This window comes from Moschus berezovskii, chromosome 9 (assembly GCF_049115385.1).
Source record: "Moschus berezovskii isolate FMDL1 chromosome 9, NW_MosBer_1.0, whole genome shotgun sequence".
In the NCBI taxonomy this organism is placed as follows: Eukaryota; Metazoa; Chordata; class Mammalia; order Artiodactyla; family Moschidae; genus Moschus; species Moschus berezovskii.
In genome coordinates, this window is record NC_142468.1 from 108,520,490 (window position 1) to 108,545,479 (window position 24,990).

General features: G+C 43.4%; 1 protein-coding gene across 3 annotated transcripts in view; it reads right to left on the reverse strand.

The window, feature by feature from the left end:
- The window catches only part of LOC148776998 (uncharacterized), a 359,335-nt gene extending 340,140 nt beyond the window's left edge, over positions 1-19,195 (reverse strand). For 2 of the 3 annotated variants that reach the window (XR_016038339.1, XR_016038338.1), the window contains exon 1: positions 18,480-19,195. Coding sequence is in view for 1 of the 3 variants with exons in the window: in XM_088840138.1 (XP_088696264.1) it covers positions 18,480-18,610; positions 18,877-19,153 (408 nt within the window). In the remaining 2 variants the exon portion in view is untranslated. The remainder of the gene's footprint in view (positions 1-18,479) is intronic. The other variant, XM_088840138.1, reaches the window with a different exon arrangement.
- Between the last annotated feature and the right edge of the window lie 5,795 nt (positions 19,196-24,990).

A 24,990-nucleotide genomic window follows, 5' to 3' on the forward strand; every position in this document is an offset into this window, starting at 1 on the left:
GTACCTAGGTTCAATATAAATTAAATACATCTGTTACAAGTTTGTCGACAAAGAAATTACCTTGAGTGAAAAAAAAGACACAAAAACTTCTAAGAAATGTAAATGAGACAAGAGCTTTTAGATAAACTCTATTAAGATTAAAAATGTCTGTCTAAAACAGTTTCTCTAAATTTGGGCTTCCCTGGTGGCTCAGAGGTTAAAGCGTCAGCCTCCAATGCGGGAGACCCGGGTTCAATCCCTGGGTCGGGAAGATCCCTGGAGAAGGAAACGGTAACCCACTCCAGTATTCTTGCCTGGAGAATCCCATGGATGGAGGAGCCTGGTAGGCTATAGTCCACGGGGTCGCAAAGAGTTGGACATGACTGAGCGATGGAACGGAACGGAAATTTTGGTAACCTGAATTTCTAAGGTTGTGCTAAATTAAGTAACAAAAGTTTATTGAATAGCTAGGTCATTTCCAGATAAAATAAGGTTCTGAAACATTCACTACTGAATAATAACTTACAGAAAAACTAAAGATTTTAGACTATTAACAAATAATGTTTGATGCCATCCTGAGATGTTTGCTAAAATTTTTTAAGTTATCACTGGTATTTATGTTCACCAATCTATAGAATGCTAATATAAAGGTCAATTCTTATTTGCTTAAGGGAAGTAAGATGTGTGTGTTCAGTAAAGAAGGTATGAATAATGAAGTTACATTTTATGAAGGAAAAAGGTAATAGGTCTGACTTACAGTTGGCTGTTTCAGGATGGGAGAACAAATGGGTACAGAAAGTGATAAAATGGTTTTGTGGAAAGTGGACCCCAAGGAAAGAGTTTTGTGTATAAACAAACGTTTTCTTGAGATGTTAAACTGCATTTGACAATAGATTTAAGATTATTTGCCTCTTAAATGGTCTGTTCTATATTTGCCTCTGAAATCCTATATTGTTACTATGGCTGAGTGACTAGCTATTGTTTCAGTGACCTATAATCCCATATGAGTGAGTGTTCTAAACCTTTCTGATATTTGTTGACAAAACTTCCTAAATCAATCTGATAAAGCACTTTTGGCTTCTAGCTGACTTTGGGATGCTTCAGAGGGCCCCTGAAACATCCCAAAGGGAGATATTACACTAATTGTGTTCAACTTCCATGTTAAATTACATGGGAAGTACTGTCAAGTGAATAATAAGTCTCAGGTATATTGTATGGTAAATGTTACTAATACAGATATCCTGGAAACAATTTATATATAAATTCTGATATATTCAGGTAAAATGTTGCCGTAATTCTGCTTACTATCTTAAAGTGTTGTCACAGCACTAACCAAGTTTCTTGTGAAAATGCTTCCTCTTCCAGAAGATTTATAAAAAGGACTTTTGGATAAATACAAGTTTCTGAACTGGGTAAGAAATTAAAAGATTCTAGTGAGAAACCTGATGACTGTACAAAGGTTAACAAAAGGACCGAATGAACTGGCAAATATGCTTATAACTTTTATGGTTTCTGAAAAATTACTGGTTTGAATCTGTGTGTTTTAATTATGACTTAATAGTAATTTGGTAAAATGGTATTTAATAGACAAATTGAAGCATTTAACATTTTTCTCTGTCTGACCCCTTCAGAGACTGGAAACTCTTAGGCTTCCAGTAACTTTATCAGATAAACTAAGAAGGTTATCTCACTAACAGGTACAGAAATCTCAGTTTGGGAGACCTTAAGAAAGGGAGGAATTCACTCACATCTGTTACGCAAAATCTGTGATAAGCCTTTGAGATGACTTTCTCTAACCCTGAAAGCTCTTAAAGTTAAGTTTGAGACTCCATAAAAGTTTCAGAAAAAAAAAGAAAAGTCTATGGTTATATAAATAATCAGGTCAAGTTTATTGAGAACAGATTTATTTTGTAAACAAGTCTTAATTTGGTTATATTTGGTAAAAATGAGAGTAATTTTAGGGAAAAAAATGATGTTTCAATGAGTGTTAAATCCCAGTTTGTTAATGGAAGTCTGTATCTACTAAGACTCATTTCCTGAATGGATCTTTGCTGTTATGTGATATTAATATAGGATTTGGTTGAGTTCTTAAAGAGCACCCTAGGTTTGTTTCTGAAGTTTGTCTCAGTGATCTATCTTTGGATGAAGATCAGATGCCTCATGACCTTCAACCAGGACTAGAAAAAGACATAATTTAAGGGACTGTCTCCAACCTGGATGGAAGGACTTTTTCCAGAAGAAACTACACTACACCAGGATGAGAAGACGACGACATCAGAGGTAGACAGCTTGCCCAAGATGCTGGACCTGATTCGTATGATTATTTATGATGTTTTCTTGACTTCTTAGATCTCTGCATATAAATCAAATGCTTTTTTTTACCATAGGCCTGATCCTATGCTAGTTTTAGAAATTAATCCAATTGTCGGGTTTGTAGACATGTAAAAGCTCATTCTGCTTATACAAAAACTCTGTTAGACTTGTGCCATCCTAATGTTCTTAAACCATGGCAAAAGTCTGCTTCTAAATTGGAAAATGAAAAACAATAGCTGGAAATCAGAGTCAGGGCTATGGGAAATCCAAGATGGCTGCTTGGCTTTTCTCAGCTCCCTGACAAACCTCATTTTTTATTTGATGGGTTAAAGCCTTCCTGGCTACAGGGTTAATGCCTCCATAATGAAAAATCATGGAATATTAAGGTTGTAAATTGTTAAATTAAGTTTCTAGTTTTGTTAGTGTCTAGTGTTTACTAAGACTCGCTGCTGAAACAGTTCCTTGTTACGTGATACTGCTAAAAGATTTAATTAAGTTATTAAAAAGGACACTCTAGGTTAGTTTCTAAGGCTTATCTCAGTAACAAATCTTCAGATAAAGGTCAGATGCTTCATAATGTATAACCAGGAGTTTAACACCAGGCTATAGTCATTTAACAAATGAAGTCAGGTGATTTGGGGTATACCAGGCTTTACCTAAGAAAAGTTCTTGACTTATAATTCTTATTTTACTCTTAACTGCTAGCTATGGCTATATTATTTTCTACGTCAGTTGTTTCACTGAGCCTGTGATATAATGCTGATATGCAGTTCCATATGAGATCAATAATTGTAATAATGTTACTCTGGGTATGAGAAAAAGCAACAAGAGGGAATATTTTCCTGGACCAGGAGGCTAGTAAGACAGTGGTCCAGAGACTTTTGCTACTTGCAAGGCCTTGTCCAATTTTAGCACACTGAGTGGCCCATCGCTTCCCTAGACCTGGGAATGAGCCTTCCCAGCAACGCGGGACACAATGGCCATGAAATGGTGTCACATGGTCAGATATGTGGCTATGAAGGGACCCTGCTGACTGGAAGTTGGTACTTGCCAGCTGCCTCTACAAAGATGACGTCACGACCATTGCAAGCTGCTGCAACACCCCCTGAAAGAAGTTCAGGGTGAAAATCAGGAATGAGGCACTCTGTGCTCTGAAAAAACTGGCAGAACAGGCCTTCAGATAGTCAGATCTTTTCAGAAAAAGGTTTTATGAGTTCCAATTCTTGCCTCTTCTCATACCTAGAAAAACACTGACGTCATTAATGGTGACATCTGCTTTGGCTATTAAAAAAATTTTACTATTAAAAGTCAAAATAGAGTAGCTATAGTTCAGACATCCTGGGAAATAGCTATTTCCCAGATATCCTGAAAAATGATATTATGGGTGTGATTTCAGATTAGACGCTGTAACCTAATGTAGAACTTAATGCTTCTGTAATGCATTTTTGCTTCTGTACTTTGCTTGCTGCTCGTAAAACCAGTTACTCCATTTTAGATAAGGTTATCTTTAAGTAAAGATTCCTAAAATTGTTTTTGAATAAGGCTGTATAAAGATCCCTGGATCAAACTCTACCCACGGAGGAAGATTCCTCCATTTGAACAACAGAAAAGGGGGGAGATGTTAGGAGCCCTAACATCTGAGTAGCCAGGATAGGCCTGAGACCTTGCTTAGGCCTAAGTTTTGATTTCCTGGAGAGAGGGTGGAGACTAAGTCCACAGAAACTCCTCCCTAAGAAGATCCCGCCGGCGCCAAAATTAAGAAACTCCTCCCTAGAAAAGTCCCGCTGGCGCCAAAAGTCGGGCCAATCAGAGTACAAAGGGAAATCCCCCAGAAAAACCCCGCGCGCGTATAAACTGGCCAATGAGCTTCCGCGCGCGCATGAATTGGCCAATGAGCTTCTGCCAGCTTGATCTTTTGAACAGAAATAGGTGCTTATGTAACCTGAGACTATAAAAACCGCTGTAAGCTGGGCTCGGGGCTCTTGTCCCACTCCACTGCGCTGGAGGAGGCATGAGCCCTAGCTCGAGCTAGAAATAAACCCCATTCTTGCTTTTGCATTGCTGCGAGTGTCTTATTCTACCAGTATGGGGGAACCGGACTCAGGGCATAACACAGGCTTTGTGGTCCAAAACAATGTGCAGTGATTTTGAGATTTTCATCCTATAAGTGAAAATTTTTTTTATGGTTTGTGATATAAATGGTCATTGTGGAGTCCCAAAGGAACTTAGAGAAAAGGAAAAGAAGGCTGGCCTCAGAATCCTATGAGCAAAAAAAGAAAAAAAATATTACCATGAATCCTACTAAATGGTTTAAAAGTCTTGGTAATCTACAGTTGAAGGTTTTCATCCTCTACAGTATTTAAAAACTGGAGAGAAAGTATTAGCCGAAGTACTTTGGAGAAGGAAATCACTTGTTTGTGTATTTACCATAAAAAGATGAGAGACAACAGACTGCATGCAAATTTTCCTTGTGGGGGTGGAGGTAGTGGGCTGTAATCTTGAGCAAGGGAGAGTTAGGCAGGAAAAGGAAAAGGAGAGTAAACGGAGGGAGTAAGTACCCGCGATGGCTCCACTCTGGACATGCAGGCTGTGCAGGCCTCTACCCACCTCCACACGAGGAGAGACTCCTGCATCTTAGAATGGTCTGCAGGTAAGAGAAGGATTGTCTGGTCTGAGAGAGTCTTTATAGCCTTAAAAAAGATGGAAAATACCACTGATGATAAGCATAATCAGTGGGTATCACAAGCTATTCTATCTCCTGTTTATTCCCTTAGAAATCAATTTCTTCATCCTAAAGAAAATTCTCCCCTTTTCTTTTCCTTTGTGACATTAATACAAAAGCCTCTAAGTTAAGTCATTTACTAGCTACTTTTTTGTGAACTCTCATATACATAAGAATAAAGTTAGGTTTCCTTCCTGTTTAAATAAAAAAAGGCAAGCAGTTTATTCACAGGCTCCTCCTCTCCTATCTCGCTTTAGTCAATGTGCATTTCATAACGTATTAAATTCCTCTCCACTCCTCTGGATTGTCACCAGCCCCTCCAGGATCCCAGAGCAAGGCAGAGTCTCTGAAGTCTCTTTTCTCAGTCTATCCTGTAGGCAGGGGGTGGGGGGGAGGGGAGCTGGTGGCTGGAATTTGAAATAGCAGAAGTATAAGCACCCTGAGCTTTCACCCATGGAAACAAGGTAAATAAACACTTGGTTAGTTCTGGTTGCAAATCTGTGGCCCAGGGTGCCCGCAAGGCTAGGCTGACCTGGAACAGTGAATCAGTAGAGTCTGCTATGACTGCAGACCACAGGTAGTCATAACATTTTTCTGTGATCATAAATTTTCTGTTAAATTCATATTTTTTCTCTATCTTAAAAGCTAAAGGTGAGTTTCTGCACAAGTCTGTCTTCTAAAAGGGATAAAATCTTTCAAGTAATGTTCAGAGATGTAGTTTATAGATATCTTTCAAGGATGATTGTCCCTGAGGCTAAGTACGTTTGTTATACAAAATACATTCATTAGAATATTTCATGTAAAAGTTTTTCCAATTAAACTTATAAACAATTTCAATAACAGGAGGCTAAATATATTTAACAATATTGTGACAATTAACCATCCAACCACGTTCTCTGTGACTTGGTTATAATATTTTCTAATTAAGAATGTATCCAAAAATCTCCCTCCTAGAAGAACTTACCTTTTGTTTGTAAAATAAATGTGATTCTACCCATTTAAAGTAAAACACATCTCATTCTTTTACATTTGTAAAAACTGCACACAATATACAATTAAGGATCTGTGAGAATAAAATTCTGTCTATAAAATAAATGAATGAAAATTTTGAGAACAGCCATTAAGATCATGTAAGTGCATGAGGTCACAAGAGTCAGGACACAGCCTAGTGACTGAACACCAATTACAAAGTGAAGAGAAATGATGTGGAAAGATGCTTTCAAATTAAACTGCAGTAAATAAAGCAAGAATCAACTGTTATACAATATACTCAGATTCCCGTGCGGGAGGAACAGGATACAGACACCCACACATAGAAAGACAAGAAAAAGTAGTCAAATTACAGCTGATTTTAACTAAATGAATTACGTATTTCCATTCATTCCCAATTTCCTACATTATTACTTTCTAACCAAAATTTTATAATTAAGTGAATCTAAAAATACTGTAAACTGAGCACTATGATGGGTAATCAAAACCAAACTGCTCACAGTTTATTAAGCAGAAATCTGATCATTTATATCCTATTAGAATAAAGACTGTCAAAAGGGTTCAGTAAGCTCACAGGAGAATACAGTCTCTCTGGGCTCAGTTAATAAGAGTCTACTCCTGAAACTCAGGTCCACTTTCAGATAACTGACAAAATGTGGAAAATGAGTTCTGAAAGCTAAAGTCTGGCATCTAGGAGGTAGTGGGTCCCTTTCCTAAATAAGTGACTGTGTTTTTTTTTTTTTTTTTTCTTTTTGCTAGAATAGCATACTTTTCCATTTTTCTAGTACAGCATCTTGAATTTCCCTGGGAAATCACTTCTCTCACATTCTCAAATTCCTCCCCAATTTGAACCTGACTCATCCTTTTAAACTCAATCTTAAAATTTGTGTTAAACAAAACTAAACTTTAGAGGTAAAGTTTAGATCTGTTGGTGCATGGCATGAAGCCACCATGCCATGGTACACACACAAAAAAAATCAAGAGTTAGTGATAAAATTAGAAAAAGTGAAAAAAGGAGAGTTCTTTATAATACTGTAGCTTGACTCCTGGATAAAGTTGGTCCTATCCACACCCTTTGTCTTATGTGAGCTGAGAAATTATTTTTTATTTGAGGCAGTTTGAACTGACATCTTTCACTCACTCAAGAGTCTTAAATAAAACAACACCTCTGTGTGTCCACAGACAGAGTATACCTTCCAGTCAAGAGAAAAAATTAAGTCCAAAGATCCACCACTTACTGAGGGGAACATTTAGAAAATCCATCCTCATAGGAAGCATAGACTATCTGGACATTAAATGCATGCCAAATCTCCTTCATTTGTGAATGAGCTAACCTAGGAATTGTCACTGGAAAACAATGATACCATAGGCTTAGGACTTTGCAACAGGGGGAGAGAACAAAGGCATGAGATGTTCTACAATTTCTATAACATGACTGATAGCATGTGAGTCTTCCCATGCTCAGTACTTAGAAATATTTCTACAAAAATGAGAGTAAGTCCAGCTCTCTGTGCCCCAAGTAAAGAAGAAAAATTGATAACCAGATCTAGTCAATCAATCACCTCAGTCATGGGAAATAGGAGGGGAGATTACCTGTCCACAGGAAAGGCAATGGACAGGTTAACTTCACAGACTTTAATTATAGACAAGATTCGTTTGCCTACCTTTTTGAAGTTAGATGATCTTCACTACTTACATACATACAGACAATTGGAAGGAAAAAAAATCAGCAGCAAACTGATGAGAAACCAGTGAAAACAAGCCCCCCACCCCAATCATACACTGACAATAAATTCTTCAATCTGCCCAACAGGCTTCTGATTCTCCTACATAATGGCTTCTTCAACTAGAGTGGGACTGGGTTGCAAAATACAGTGCTATCAGTTACATAAAGCCCTCGATGTTCAGGAACTACTAGCTTCATGAAATAACTAAACATGGCATGTTTTTGCTCCTCATCTCTTTCCCTGTTGCAAAAAAGACTCAACTAGAAAAAGAGTTAACAGCTCATCAAAAAGGATAGGTGTCCAGAAGTGACAGCTCATTGGCATCCTGCTTCTCTCAAGGTTAGAAAGCACACACACTCCATTCTATACAAGAAAAGACTAGGCTCTGCCTAACAGCAAAATAAAAACAAAACTCTTGGAGTTACTTTTGCAAATGTCCAGGGATATGGTGGTATTCAGTAAGATTACTGAAAGGGAAGAGCAGTCAAGACTAATATTGCATTTATATTGGAATTGATACCTAGCACATGGGTAAAAGCAGGATGACAATCTATATTAATGGATCATTTCAGACTCAGAATGTAATTTGCAAGTGTGAAGTGAAGTGAAAGTTGCTCAGTCCTGTCTGACTCTTTGCGATCCCATGGACTATACAGTCTATGGAATTCTCTAGGCCAGAATACAGGAGTGGGTAACCTTTCCCTTCTCCCAGGGATCTTCCTAACCCAGGGATCGAACCCAGGTCTCCCTCATTGCAGGCGGATTCTTAACCAGCTGAGCCACAAGAGAGGCCCAAGAATACTGGAGAGGGTACCCTATCTATCCCTTCTTCAATGGATCTTCCTGACCCAGGAATTGAACCGGGATCTCCTGCATTGCATTCTTTACCACTGAGCCACAAGGGAGGCCCATAATTTGCCAAAATAAATTTTATTTTGTAATTTGCAAAAACAGTATCAAAGTCAGATACCTCAGAGTATGTTTTAGTAAAAACAAGCAAACAAACGAAAAATACAGAAAAGATTATGAACCTTCTCAAATTCCCTCAACCCCTTCCTCCTCTCTCTCTCTCAGCGAGCATCTCATCCACATACAAGCAGGGCACCTCCACTTTTAGACCTAGGAAAAGTAATGTACTGTGTGACATGGTGCCCAGACTCCTGAGCAGCCACAGAGAGGCAGGAGTACAGAGAATTAACTTCCTGGGGAGTAAAATTTCATCAGTGAGAAATGAGATTAGAAGGAGCCAGGAAGCTAAGTTCCTCTTTTTCTCTTCCGTGCACTACACGAAGGTCTTGTTCCTTTCTGCAGTGCTTCCAGGGGAGCCCAAACACTGAGACCACGCAGAGTGACAGTGTATCTCAGCACAGCTCCCTGTTTTTAGACCGCAGCTGGTGTGGCGATACACAGCATTACACAGAATCTCATCACGCACTCTTGTGCCTCTCGTCACCCTCATTCTCTGGGTTGCACAGCCCAGAGCAACTGATAGCACTCTAAGCACTGCCTTGGGCTCTGCTTTTCAGAAAACCTAAGAGAAGGTGCAGTTGATAACAACAGTGAAATCTTTGTCACTATCACTAATAATTTTATTAACATAGTAATTTTTTTCCCCTTCAAATATTCAGCAACATGGTTTCAGTTTGCATCATACTTTGATTGGGATGAAAAGTTGTTCCTCATTCACACAGAACCTTCCAAAATGCCTCCTTTGCATTATTATTACCAATAAGTACAAGAAATACACGTGTTTCAGCTATATATTATTCCAAAACCAATCACCCAAAATGAAATGACTTAAAGCAAAGATGAGGGGGCTTGCCGACACGGTTCCAAAATCCTGGTGACACCAACTGGGGTCACTCGGCCAAATTTAGCTATTAGTTGGACCAGACTAGAAGGTCCAAGAAAGCTCCTCTCACATATCTGTGCCCAGCTCCTTCACGCAGCAGCTTGCTCTCCCCAAGGTAAGCTGGGGCTTCCTCACAGTACAGTCAGACCTCTCACAAGGAGGCTGGCTTCCAAGAGAGAGGAACCCAGTGCTACCAGGCTACTAGCCCCAGATTTCACTGTCATTAAATTTCATTGTTCAAAGCAAGTCAAAAGAGGAAAACAGACCTACCTCCTGACAACCAGGAAGAGAGCAGAAAGGAGGTGTGTTGCTGGCGGCCGTCTCAGAGACTCTACCACAGTGACACCCCCACTGGCCTGTGGAGTGGGATCATCTGGGGACCTTTCAAACCTAGCGGCACCCAAGTCACATCTTAACCCAATTAATTCACAATGCAGGTCTAGAGGGTAGAACATGGGTATCCGTTCTTTTTTTTTTTTTTTAAGTTCCCCAGGTGATTCCAATGTGCACACAAGTTTAGAAACACCCAATCCTCTACAACTTGTAAGAGATTTAGAAAAGCTGAAGATGCTGACTGGCAATCCATAGTTGCATGTGATTACTTGTCGATTCATAGTATGCTTTGGCTTTTCCTGGGTTTAAAATTTAAGCCAAACACCCATCAGAAATGCTGCTGCTTCTGCTGCTAAGTCACTTCAGTCATGTCCCACTCTATGTGACCCCATAGACGACAGCCCACCAGGCTCTGCTGTCCCTGGGATTCTCCAGGCAAGAACACTGGAGAGGGTTGCCATTTCCTTCTCCAATGCGTGAAAGTGAAAAGTGAAAGTGAAGTCGCTCAGTCGTGTCCGACTGGTAGCGACCCCATGGACTGCAGCCCACCAGACTCCTCCGTCCATGGGATTTTCCAGGCAAGAGTACTAGAGTGGGGTGTCATTGCCTTCTCCTTGTTAGAAATGGGATCTTGAAAAATTCTAACAGTGTCTGAGAATCTGAGATTCAGTTCAGTTCAGTTGCTCGGTCGTGTCCTACTCTTTGCGACCCCATGAATCACAGCACGCCAGGCCTCCCTGTCCATCACCAACTCCCGGAGTTCACTCAAACTCATGTCCATCGAGTTGGTGATGCCATCCAGCCATCTCATTCTCTGTCGTCCCCGTCTCCTCCCACCCCCAATCCCTCCTAGCATCAGACTCTTTTCCAGTGAGTCAACTCGTCGTATGAGGTGGCCAAAGTATTGGAGCTTCAGCTTCAGCTTAGGGCCTAGAAATCTATGTTTTGAAAAACAGGAATTTGAGAAGCACTGGTCTGGCCTGTTATGCTTTCATCTCCATCTATCTCTACCATTCCACATGAGGCAAGATCAGTTTCTATTTTTTCAGTAAAATTATAAAAAATAAACTGAAAGATTCAATGCTAATTTGCCAGAGATGCCTTGACCAATGGCAGCCAGTATCTTCAGACATATACATGATAATCACATTTTGGGCATAGTTTTTGCCAGCCATTTATCTGAGGGGCTGTATAAAAATTGTTTATATTAACAACAGAGGCTGGGGTCTGGAATGAGGGGTGTGCTGAGCACAGCTGTCTGGAGTTGGCAAGGCTCTTGTCTTCTAGAACACATCAGAACTGTCAGTTACAAGTCAGGTGATAATTTTTTCTCCAACCTGAAAGGAAAAAAATATTTCCCTTAAAGTTAAGCAGAAAACCAACCTTATCTGGGAATGGATGCTTGGTTTTCAATTTGAATTTACAGTAAAGATCATTTAGGTTTCAGTAATTTAGAAAGTAGTTTCTGTTGAATTATCTTGACCTGAAGTTATTTAGGAACAATGACAAGTTCTGCCGAGCAAATTAATACCCTAAAATGTTAACCACTTTGAAACAAAAGATTTGTTGAAGGACTAACCTGTTTATATTCAACTGATTTTAACAAGTCCGGATGAATTTTACCTACACGTGAGGAAACTCTTATCCAAAATGCTCTGCCGGTACTACTACTGCATGAGCTGAAAGTATAACAAAGATATTTCATAGAGCACTCATGCTGTGGTTCAGACCTGTTACCAATTCAGACCGGTCTCCCTGAGAACAAAAATTTTAGTAGTATTTCTTTACCAATTAACATACAGCTTGATCCTCAATACACTGAAGCAAATGGAATTTTAAAATCCCCTTTGAAAACTCACCTTCGATAAATTATGGCTTTTATTTATCATGTGTTTTACAAACGTCATATCTAAATTTTAAAAAAATGACCAGTTAACCAATCCCCCCCACACACAAAATAATCTAATCCAAGTTATCCTGGTTAGAGATCTGGGGAGGAGATTGCTCCTTCATTATTTCTGAACTGCTACAGGCAAAACCATCCTCTTGCTGCACTGCAGGCCTGGCAGGAGGTGTCTGAGATGCCCCACCCACACATTCTGTGGGCAGCAAAAACACCAAATAACATCTTTCGCAAAGATGAAAAACACAATAGATTTGAAAAACGCATTTTCTCAGCAACAAATTCACTCTTCCGTGTTACAGTCACAGGACCAGTCTGTAAGATTTCACTTTCCCAAACTAAATTTAAACACATAAAATTATTTGTGTAAATAACCATAAGCAGATTTCAATCAATGATGTAACCTGTATCAGAAGACTCCTACGAATTTCATAAATGACTAACTGCAGTGAAAACATCTCTGAAAAAGTGTAAATAAGTCATTCCATCTTTCAAGAGGTTCAAGTGACTCCTATATTCTTTCCCTTTTTAGGAGAAACATCCAGGAATACAGCTGACTGAATCACAGCACTGTGGAACTGGGAAACAAAAAGATTCTTCTGTCACTTCCTCCACTTCCCCACTGCAAAAGCACAGTTAATGAACACAGTGCCTGTCCCTTTCTCAGGAATGCTGTTACAACCCTCCCCTGGGTTTCGCCTCTTGGACAGTGGCCAGTACCACGATGCAGTCCTAGAGATCACAAGGGTGGCACAAGGGTGACTGGGATCAGTCATCAGTCTAAGTCTATAGAGAGCACAGGTCCCAACAGGGAGGCTAAACCTGCCCGTCAAACCCAAGGAGAAAAACTAAGAATCATGACTAAACCCCAGTCCACAAGGGTGGTGAACTCAACAGACCACTGCACAGGGACAGTAGGAGAGGCTGGAAGGAGAAATCGTGGCCCAAGACAGCCTGACTTACGTAAACACAGCTGTTCAATGGAGTCTTAGGTTGCATTCATAAAATGAGCAGTAATCACTGCCTACCTTATTCAGTTGTTACGAAAATCAAATGAAAGAATTCAAAGTAAACCTGATTCGTGAAAGTGAAAGTCACTCAGGCATGTCTGACTCTTTGCGACCCCATAGACTATTCAGTCCATGGAATGCTCTAGGCCAGAATACTGGAATGGGTAGCCTTTCCCTTCTCCAGGGGATCTTCTCAACCAAGGGATCAAACCCAGGTCTCCCTCATTGCAGGCAGATTCTTTACCAGCTGAGCCACCAGAGAAGCCCAAGAATACTGGAGTCGTTGCCTATCCCTTCTCCAGTTGATCTTCCTGACCCAGGAATTGAACTGGGGTCTCCTGCATTGCAGATGGAATCTATACCAACTGAGTTATCAGGGAAGCCCGGACCTGATTTGTACATTGTAAATATATCTGCAAATATCATCACTATTACTAAGACAGCCTGGGACCTGGAACCTAGGACACTTTACCTGCTTGCACCTGGACAAAGGGCTTCTCCGGCAGCAGAATACAAAGGAACTATAAGGGACTAAAAATAACTGTGGCTTGTGCAGTCAGAGAAAATCACAAACAGTAAGGTACAAACGCCACAAACCAACGGCCATTTCTGAGGTGGTAGGAACAAACACAGCATATTGGGCATGATGCCTGCACAAAGCACCACCAAGGGTGTGGGCAGGCCACCTAAGTCACCCATCCAGCCAAAGCCATGGACCTGCCCTGCCCTCACCCCACTTCAGGAACCAGCCCATCCTCCTGGGGAGCAAGCAAGGGCACCTGTTACTTGCTTTCATTCCCTTGTGCTGCAGCATGAACCCCAATAAAGCCTTGCTTGAAATTCTCATCTGGCCTCTTCTCAGTTTCTATTGACTAAAGAGTCCAAGGACCCAGATCGGTAACATTACTATGCTCACACCATTCTTGCCAGGGCTGGGCAGAAGTGGGGGTGTGGAGGGATGGACCAGAAGTAACCCTATGAATGTGTGAAATGTCATTGTCGGTTTACTTGTCTGCCTTCCTAACCAGACTGTGATTTCCTTGAAAGCAGGGGCTGTGCCTTAGTCATCACTGCATCTCCATTTACACAGTAAGACATTCAATCACAGTTTATGAAATGCTGAATGAATACATTCTGAATCCTCACTGTTATTCAGACTCCTGGCTGGCCAAGAGTTATGTACATTGGAATACCACATGGCATAATGTGAAGAATGAGACAGTAAATGCCCACATGCCCAGGAAATGTTCCCTTTGCCAAAAATGCCTAGTACCTCACTGCCAGAGCACAGGCGCCTCTGGATAAGGAGCCTAGATTCTCAGAATTAGAAGCATTTCCTTGAAGTTGGTCAATAGAGGAGGCATTGACAATTAAACATCTTAGAAAATAAGAATATCTAACTGTGAAAGTCACTCAGTCGTATCCAATTCTTTGTGACCCCAAGGACTATACAGTCCATGGAATTCTCTTTACCAGCTGAGCCACCAGAAAAGCCCAAGAATACTGGAGTTGGTAGCCTATCCTTTCTGCAGTGGATCTTCCCAACCCAGGAACTGAACTGGGGTCTCTTGCATTGCAGGCAGATTCTTTACCAATGGAGCTATCAGGGAAGCCCAATACCTAACCTTTACAGTGACCCTATTTTATGCCAGGTACTGTGCTTAGAAGCTTCACATCATCACCTTCTTTAAAACTCACAATGACAATATAAGGGAGGTTTTGTTATTTTCTGCATTTGACAGATGAAAAAAACTGAGGCTTTGAGAACTGACCTCCCAAGCTATTTATGTTAGAGCCTGAAATGAATTACAGTTGATTTTTATTCCAAAGTTTACATTCTTAAGCAATACTGTATCCAGCTGTCCAAGGAAAGAGAGGACTTAGTGTGTTTCTCTTTAGTGAGAAGGGAATGGTCTCATCCTGATCATCTCAAAGCCAAACATAGAGGGGAATTCTTCCTGCTCCCGCCTTCTTTTCACAATCCCTGTTCACTGTCCCTTAAGCCAGTCTCTGTGCTTGGGCCAGAGACACACCAGTGAATAGACACAAGGGCATCGCCCAAAGGAAGGGGACAGATAAGTAAAGAGATGTGAACTGCAATGTGCAAGGGTGGTGGCTGGGAACTAGATGGCAGCAGAGTGATGGAAAGGTGGCATGGGAGAGCCTTGCCAGGCACAAACGTGGTCAGGCACTGTGGGGGCCAGTGCTGCTCAGGCGGCTCCACAGGACGATGGGCTGGGGTATCTGAGATGGGCAGGCCTCAAAGGACAGCACAGCTTGAGGTCTTGTGGACCTGGGGCATATGAGAAGACTGTGGCCAGCCCCAAGGTAGGGAGCTGGTGATTATCAACACGCCTATAATATACACTGGCTGCTGCTGCTGCTGCTAAGTTGCTTCAGTCGTGTCCAACTCTGTGCGACCCCATAGATGGCAGCCCACCAGGCTCCCCTGTCCCTGGGATTCTCCAGGCAAGAACACTGGAGTGGGTTGCCATTTCCTTCTCCAAATATACACTGGACTTGTCATCAAATCTATGGCTCCATTGGTAACAACTCCCTTGCCTTTCCTTTGGTTCAGCCTCTGGGTCCTCTCTCCTCTTGCTGATTTCACCTGTTCCTGCCCCAACAAGCTCTGCTGCGTTCCTGGCTGAGTACCGGTGCCAGCTCCGTGCTTCCACATTGGCCTCCCTGACCCTCAGGGCTCTCCCATTTCCTTCACTCTCTAGTCTGTGCTATTTGGGGCTGCTCTGAATAGCTCTGGGTACCACATGGAACAGTGGCTCCAAGACTGTCTAACAGAATGTCAAAATTAATACTTAAAATGTGATTTTCTTCCCTTCACTATAAACAGCATCAATATCCTCACAGTCAAAAAAAAAAAAATGCAGGTGTCACTTTTGACTCCTCTCATTGTCTAACACCCATCTCTAATCCATCAATAGGCCCTGTCCATTCTACCTTCAACATGTGTCCCGAATCCATCTACTTCTCTTCAAGTCCATGCTCACGGCACTGACTCCCCCTTGGCTGCTGCTGACCCACAGAGCCCTGAGCGCAAATCTCAAAACATTAAGAGTGCCCTTCCTCCAGGCCCTTCAAAGCCCTGTGACAGGACATTTCCTGACAAGGGAGCAAGAACTAGATTTTGACCTCCACGTGACCTCCAGGCTGGTGCGTGATGCAGTAAGCAAAGCACAGAAACACAGCTGCAGCCACGCCAGCATCTCCGCTCCTTTCCCACCACAGTGGCCTCTCAAGTGCCCTTCCCATCGTCTATTCTGCACACGGCCACAGAGGAGCCTTTGAAAACCTTAAACCCAATTTTACTTCCCTCTCTGCTTAAAACCCTTCAGTCTCTAGCTTGACCTACAAGGCTCTGCAAGATCTGGTTCCAGACCACCTCTCTGGTCTGCTGGCCAATCCTGACTCTGGCTTCCCTCCTCATTCTGAGAAGCATCAGCCTCCCTTTGCCAGACTGAGCTGTCTACTTCTGCTCTTCCCTACCTTTCCAGCACAGAACACGGTTAGTCTTAATGTTTAATTCATCATTTACTTTCATTAGTTCCATGCATGGCCTGTTACCTTTCATTATTTATGAGTTATTTTTAACAATGTAATAAGCAGACCTGGCCCTACCAGCCAAAACTCAGGTGAGACTCTGCCACTGACTCACCCTTAAGGAACCATATGGTCACCTGGCTTCTCCCCGTCTAAGGTAACCACAAGAACAAATCTCAGAGTCTGATTCTCTTGCTTTCGTATTTATATAAATTTCCTATTTATGTATATGCATCTACATATATTCCTAAGTGGTAGGGATTTTCACTAATTTTCAAAATTATGAGATTGTCTTGCTGTATGTAATCTTTCAGCCAATTTTCACTTAATATTATATAGCTTGTATGTAATCATATTGTTATGTGTCACTCAGTTAATTGATTTTGACTGCTGTATAATATTCCTCTGTGAAAATATTACACTGTTTATCTACTCCTTGGTGATGGGCATTGGACTTCTCTCCAGACTTTCATTAAAACCAAACTGTTATGAACGTTCATATACATTTCTCCTGTTGAACAAATCTAAGAGTTTTTAATAGATATAAACCTAGGAGTGAGCTGAACAATTGGATCACAGGTATACAAGTGGTCAAACTAGGGCACAGTGCCAAACATTTCCCAGTCATTGTGCCAGTTTACACTCCCGTCAGCAATGTTGGAAGGTCCTGTGGACCTCCATCCTCTTAAACCACCTGATACTTTCAAACTTCTTAATTCAAGGCCAACCAAATGGGTGCAAAGGGATACTCAACGTGACTTTGATTTGCATTCCCGTAATTACAAAAGGTAATAACTAGTGCCAAATTCACTAGCTATTTGTACTTCCTTTCCTCTGTGCTTTAAGGTCTCAGCCTGAAAGTTCCCACCACAAAGAGAATGCCCCCCGCCACTCTCCACGTGAAGGTTGCCACCCCCTAGTACAAACTCTGTTCTCTTTCCTTTGTGGCATCTACCACTGCCTGAAGTTATCCAGTCTATCTGCTGAATATATTGTCTGTTTCCCTTAACTAAAATCCAAGGATTTTGGTTGCCTTGTTCACTCATCCATCTCAGACAGATGGACAAATATCTAATGACACAGATATATAACAGATTAAGAGTTGTGGTCCAGAGTCTGATGTTCTGAGTTCCAATCGCAGCTCCCCCACTTAGTAGTTGTGTGATCACGAACAATTTAAATCTTCTGTTCCTATCGCACGTGTAAAAAATAATAGTAGTCATTACTTCAGGGGGTTGTTACGCGGTTTAGATGAGCGAATACCTGTGAAGTTCTTAGAACAATACCACAAACATAGTGAGTGCTTGATAAACGGTTAACGTGATTAATGTGTGATTAATCATCAGGACTCCAAGGAGTGAGGGCATAGAGGCGCCCAACTAGCCTGGATCTAAGACACTCCCTCTTCCTCATGTCCTGCAGATGTCCACTTCTGCAGCCTAGAGGAAAGCAGAGAGGTGCTCAGGGAAAAGTTGGGGGGCAGTTTATTCTTGAGAAAATGGTCTGGTCATTGACTACAGGAAGAAGTGCGCAGAGTGAGTGGTCAACAATGCTTGATGAATAAATGCTTCATAAACCATCAACCCATCACCCTATCACCCCAGCACTAAATTACAGTCACAACATTCCTGTCTCCCTCCCTGCCCTATGGTTCAAATTTTTGAAGAGAGAAAAGGAAACTTAGAAAGGAGGATGATGAAGAAAGAAAAGTAGGCTGCATCACGAGAGAGGGGAGCAGAGAACTCAGCCAAGGGAGAATGCAGGAGAGGTGGAAGAGAAGGAGGAGCGACGGGAAATTCCAGGGCGCACTGTGGCATTGGCGACTAGCAGAGAACCTGAACATGACGAAAATAAGAACATAAAGGAGTCTCTCCACCACCCGCCCACCCAGGGGCATGTTTCTTTTTAACGTATGAGTCGGGGCAGGGAAAAGATAAAGCAGAGAAGGCCTGGGGAGGGTGAACGGGAGTGGAAAGACCAAGGCAAACTTCCTTTTACCATCTTGGCTGGGACAGGAGGGTCCCATTAAATCTGTGCCCCACCACCCCACCCACCCTGGCCCCTGGCAATGTCACCTTCGTCTCCAGCTTACCGTGTTCTGCAACAGAGAGCCCCGCTCCATTTGGCACCTTCCTCCTCTCACGGGGATAAATGCGGCCTCGGTTAAATGTACCAGGAAGCTAAACCCGAGTGAGACTCCATTGAGAATTCCAGCAGGTTCACCTGGGGAAACCGTTTCCATCTGAGAAGAAATCAGGAGTCCTGGCCAGGAACCAGCTGCGTCTCCGGTCTTCACATTCCGGGACAGCGCGCCGCCTGGGAGAGCCCCGCGCCCCTCCCCTCTCCTCCTCTCCGGGGTCTCCGGGCACCCCCGGGGGAGTCCTGGGGCGCCGGCGGCCGGGCCGGGGCCCTGCCGCCCAGCGGCGGCTGCTCGGGGTCCACCCTCCCGAGCCCAGCTTCCGCGCGCCCGGCCCTGCTTCGGCACCGACCTTGCTGGACGCTGAGAGCGCTCGCAGAACGCCCTGCCGGGACGGGGGACTCCCTCTCTGTCCGTCCCCGGCTGGCAGGGCCGAGCCCGGACGGCGGGGGGCCGGGAATGCTCAGGGTCCTGCCGACCTTGAGGCTACCGAGGGGTGTGCACGCGCCGAAAACAACACACGCGCGCGCACACACACACACCTCGCTTGACAGTTCCCTCCCGAGGAAAGGAACTGTCCAGAGCAGCACGGGGGCGGGAAAGCCGCGCTGAAATAGGACAGCCAACATGATTCCTCAATCCAAATTTGGGATGGTTTTAAAAGATTTGGATTTCAGCCGCTCGACTTCAAGTCAGGGAACAAACCCCCTCTTGAGTATTTCAAGGCCGGATTTCAAGGGGTAACCAAAGCTCGAAGGGAAAGAGAAGCGGGTGGAGAGATCCCCGGTGGTTGCCAGGCCCAGGTGAGAAGCGTGTCTCCGTTTCCCTTCCCAGCTGGCTCGCCATCGCGCCCTCCACGCGGGTAGCTGCTTCCCGGAGCTACCCGGAGTGGCGAGGGTTAAGGCGGCCGGCCAGCCGCGCAGGCTTCCCCGGCCCCGAGCGCGCGCCGCGGGCGGAGGGTGGGGAGCGGAGAGCCGGGGATCTCCCGCCCGCCCCCTGCGCAGGGCGCTTCCAGCCCGGCTCTATTTATAGCTCGCTTCCAGCAGCCGCAGGGAACTCACCAAGCCCGCGCTCAGCCTTTCGAGCTGGGAGAGCCTTCTACAGACAGGCTGTTTTCCTGAATTCTGTGAATGGCATAAATGTCTCTAGCCTTCGGGATCTTGATTGCTACTGTTCAGTACGTCTTCACACATTTCCATTTCCAATTTTAATTTATTTTTAAGAGAGCCAAGAGGATTTTGAGACAGGTGAATTGCAGGCAGGCAGTTTATCATGCTGGGGACCTTTTGTTATCAGCTGCCTAGAAAAAATAAATAAATTCCTCCATGGATTTACAGGCTTCAGGCTCATTTCATATTTTCTGCAACACTCAGCCTGGCTGGGTTTTTAATCTGTCAGTCACATGGTCACCACAGGTTTGAAGCGACTTCAAGGGCAATGAAGAATCATATCCTTTGCTATCTGATTGCCTGCTTACCAGGGGTCTCAGAGCTGGCTGTCAGCATAATACACACCTCTCGCTGGCTTCTGGGTCAAATCCCATGACGACATCCCTCCCCCTATTAAAAAAACAGGCCAGTTACCGTGTCATATATGGGTTCCTGGCCCAGTGAAGACAACATCCGCTGCTCTGAATCCTGCCTTTAGCATAGCATGGAGCACGGTGCAGCAGTCTGGAGGGCCCTAAATTGATACCTGCCTCCCAAGCCCCTTCTTTCAAGTACTCCCTCCCAAAACAGTTCTTGAGCCCCCGGGGCTGTGCAACTCCCCAAAGGACTCCTGGGTGCTTCAGAGAAGCATCAAACATCTGCCCTCACAGACCTTAACCAGGAGGGCTCTGTCCACTAGGTGTGGGGTGAGCATGGACCCCATCACAGGGCACACCTCCAGGTCTGACTGGGGGTGCTAACCCCATCCATCCTCACCTCTTCCTTTCAGTTTCAGGGTTTTCCCTTTAAAACTGATCCCAAAACAGTAAGAGGTTACTATTTATTTCACTGTATTTAATCAGAACAATCCTAAAATAGGGCATATAATTAATTTTGCAGTTATCTGTAGGCTGAGGGAAAACTCTTGCTTTAAGTGTTTGTTTTTGTTGAAACACTTTTTCCTGTATTCACTTTCCTGCCTTAGTTGGAACAGAGAGGGTACTGGATGTCTTATTTCTAGGATTAGTCAGGACCCAGGAGTGAATCCAGGAATTGTAAGGGAAGGGCTCCAGAATATCAGTCTTGAGTTCACCTCCAGACTACCAGTCTTGAGTCCAACCTCTTGTTGAATTTACTTAATTTGTGAGCTGCACTTCCTTATCTGTAAAATAGGAACAATAGTGATAGTAAATACTCCATGAGGTTCTAGTGCGTTCTCATGTGCTAATCTACTTAGACCAGTGCCTGGCCTGTGGCAAAGCTCCATAGTCATTACATAATATATGTAGTGGAGTTGATTGGGTCGAATTCGTACACACAAAGAGGCATTTTGTCTATGTAAATCCATGATTTCCTTTGCATTGTACTACAGCAGATCCCCAAAGGCATTCCATTTACTGAAGTCCCTGATCACTGACCCTGAATTTTCTTCTTCCTGAGAAAGAAAGCATCCCCTTAAGGCTTTTAAGAAGTGCTGCTGCTAATCTGTAGAGGATACCCTCTGACACCTAGGGTAAAGAGTCAACATCAACCGCTTATAGTGCTTGACAGCTGTCCTGGGAATCATACTTTATATATGAATGGGTTGTTTTTTTTTAAACATAAAAACACCCCATGAAGTTTTCCAAGGGACCATGAAGAGGAAGTCCTGAATATCCATTGGAATGACTGATGCTGAAGCTCCACTACTTTGGCCACTTGATGCAAAGAACTGACTCAGTGTTAAAGACTCTGATGCTAGCAAAGACTAATGGCAGGAGAAGGGGATGACCGAGGATGAGATAGTTGGATGGCATCACCAACCCTATGGACATGTGAGCAATCTCCAGAAGTTGGTGATGGACAGGGAAGCCTGGCATGCTACAGTCCGTGGGGTCACAAAGAATCGGACATGACTGAGTGACTGAACTGAACTGAACTGATGAAGGGAAAGTATTTCTGTTTATGAAGCTTAACACACAGGTTTGTACAATATATTATTTCCCCTCCTAAAAATCAGGCTTCAGAAGATAGGAATGGTGTCCTGTAAAGAGTAGTCCTCTGACTGAAAGGATTAGTTAGCAACCCCAAGTTCATCCTCCCTTTCAAAAAAAGATAACCTGTCATTTTGAGACATACAGCCAAATACGCTCTGCAAGATCCGGCCAAGGAGCTATAAAATAAATCGGCGTCTGGGAGCTTCCGGGAAACCTCCCCAGAGATACCTTGGTGGTGGTGGTTTTGTGCTGTGTCAGCCTAGCTCACTGGAGCAGTGTTTCCCAGGCTCCCTCCTCTAGTTTGGTCCTGGACTAGGATGGGCACAGGACACATTCCCACAAGGTCAGGAAGGCAGAGGTGCAGCGGCAGCCATGGCTACACTAGGAAGGTCACAGGAAAGTCAGGGGCCCTTGCAGCTGGCACACCATGTCATAGATCTGCTGGCTCATCCTGTCAGCATGACAGAGCAGCTGGGCCTGCCCCAGTCCCCACCCTCTGGGTCCTGCTGCTTCTCTAGCTCCTGGACAAGGTGGGTTAGCTGCATGACAAAGGATGCCAGCTTTCCACCAGCCTCCTTGCAGCTGGAGGCTTGGAGGCAGTTAAAGATGAAAGCAGCTTCTACTTCCTCCGTGTGGGTTCCAGGGCATCCTTGTTTCTCTCCCCCCAAGTCTGTGCCATCAGGGTTCTGCCAGAGACACAAAACCAGCAGGAGATACATATTAAGAGAGTCATTACGAGGAACTGTCTTCCACTGAAAGCCAGCTCGGTTAAGTCCCAAGTCTGTTAGGCAGGCCATCAGGAAGCGCAGGCTGGACCTCGCAGACATGAAGGGAAGCTGCAGTCCAGAGGTGGAATTTCTTCTTCTTGGCAGCCTTGGTTCTGCCTCTCGACGGATTGAATCAGCCCTACCCAGATTACCAAGGATAATCTTCCTTACTTAAACTGATTATAGACTTCAGTCACAAATACAAAATCCCTATACAGCACCTGGCTGAATGCCGGAGGGTGGCAGCCTTACCAAGGTGACACATAAAACTGACCATGAACATGTCCATCTTTCAGCTGACCTGCCCTGCCATCCTCCAGCTCAGCGCCCATCCACAAAACCAGCACGGCGTAACAGAAACAGTTTAACCCATACACACAGTTTGGAAGGTCAAGTCCCTCAAATAAACCCCTTATTCCACTTCACTCTTACTAGTCCTGCTTTCCTGATCAGCCCTGACTGACATTGACTCAGTAACATTTATATTTTACCTCTGTCTTCTCTTTCCCAAATCCTGCTATCTAGAATACAAATATGATGGACAGACAAGCCACAAGCCAGGGATGGTGGAGAGCTGAGCAAGAAGGACCTGAAACATGCAGATTGCTGGCTCACCACCCCTGAGCAGCCTCTTTCTGCATGTCTTTTACAGGAGAGAGAAATCAGTGTCTGTTTTAAGTCACTGCTGTGTTGGTGTTTACTATTGCTTTCAACAAAGCCCTTTCTGACTGGTGTAAGTGCTACATCTTCCATGGAGAGATATACCACAAGTAAACATCAATTGAAAGACTCAAGTGTTGGAACATCATGCACTGAGGTAAGGGGAAGGGAAGTCATGGAATGATTTTATTTTCATCTGCTTTTCAGGCGAAATCTGTTACAATTAATCTTATATCTGACAAAGGCAGTCAGTCATTCTGAAAACATAAGCCAAACTTCTTTAAATTTCCAGCCCTCAACTGTCACATCTGCAGAATAAGACATGTGGACCAGATAGTTTCCGGTATACTTACAGATCTGACATGCGTGGTATCAACTGAGAACAGGACACCCAGAGGAAAGGGGTGATTACCAGGACGGAAATACTGTTTGTCAGAAAGGCAAGGGGAACTAATCAAAAATTTTTATCTATCAGGTGGGAAATTTTCTTTCCGGAAAACCTATGCAAACTGTTTTACATGAATTATCCACACCTACCCTGAGCCCTCTCTGTACATGGCTTCCCTGGTGGCTCAGATGGTTAAGAGTTTGCCTGCAATGCAGGAGACCTGGGTTCAATCCCTGGATGAGGAAGATCTCCTAGAGAAGTGAATGGTAACTGACTCCAATATTTTTGCTTGAAAAATTTCATGAACCTAGTGGGCTACAGTTCACGAGCTCACAAAGAGTCAGACATGACTAAAGTGACTTAGCATGCACTCATTAATATGTATTGAATATCTAAAAAGCACTAAATGTTTTTAAGTTATAAAAAAGTTGTCATTCATATTTAGCCACAATGTTTGAACATGGGTCAACTAGCCAAACAAAGTATTAATATTACCCTCTTGATCAGCTGGCTTATTCAGGAATCTTGGGATAGCCAGAAAGAAGAAAAAGGGAAAATTATGAGAGGAATCAGGGAACTAAAATGGACTGGAATGGGTGAATTTAACTGAGATGACCATTATATCTACTACAGTGGGCAAAAATCCCTAGAAGAAATGGAGTAGCCATCATAGTCAACAGAAGAGTCTGAAATGCAGTACTTGGGCAATATCTCAAAAATGACAGAATGATCTCTGTTTATTTCCAAGCCAAACCATTCAATATCACGGTAATCCAAATCTATGCCCCGACCAGTAATGCTGAAGAAGCTGAAATTGAATGGTTCTATGGAGACCAACAAGACCTTCTAGAACTAATACCCCAAAAAGATGTACTATTCATCATAAGGGACTGGAAAGCAAAAGTAGGAAGTCAAGAGATACCTGGGGTAACAGGCAATTTTGGCCTTGGAGTACAAAATGAAACAGGTCAAAGGCTAACAGAGTTTTGCCAAGACAATGCACTGGTCATAGAAAACACCCTCTTCCATCAACTCAAGAGATGACTCTACACATGGAAATCACCAGATGGTCAATACCGAAATCAGACTGATTATATTCTTTGAAGCCAAAGATGGAGAAGCTGTATACAGTCAGCAAAAACAAGCCTGCTGCTGCTGCTGCTGAGTCACTTCAGTCGTGTCCGACTCTGTGTGACCCCATAGACGGAAGCCCACCAGGCTCCCCCATCCCTGGGATTCTCTAGGCAAGAACACTGGAGTGGGTTGCCATTTCCTTCTAGGAGCTGACTATTGCTCAGATCATGTACTCCTTACTGCCAAACTCAGACTTAAATTGAACAAAGTAGGGAAAGCCACTAGACGATTCAGGTATGACCCAAATCCCTTACAATTAAACGGTGGAAGCAACAAATAGATTCAAGGGATTAGATCTGATAGACAGAGTGCCTGAAGAACTATGGATGGAGGTTCGGGAGATTATACAGGAGGCAGTGATCAAGACCTTCCCTAAGAAAAAGAAATGCAAAA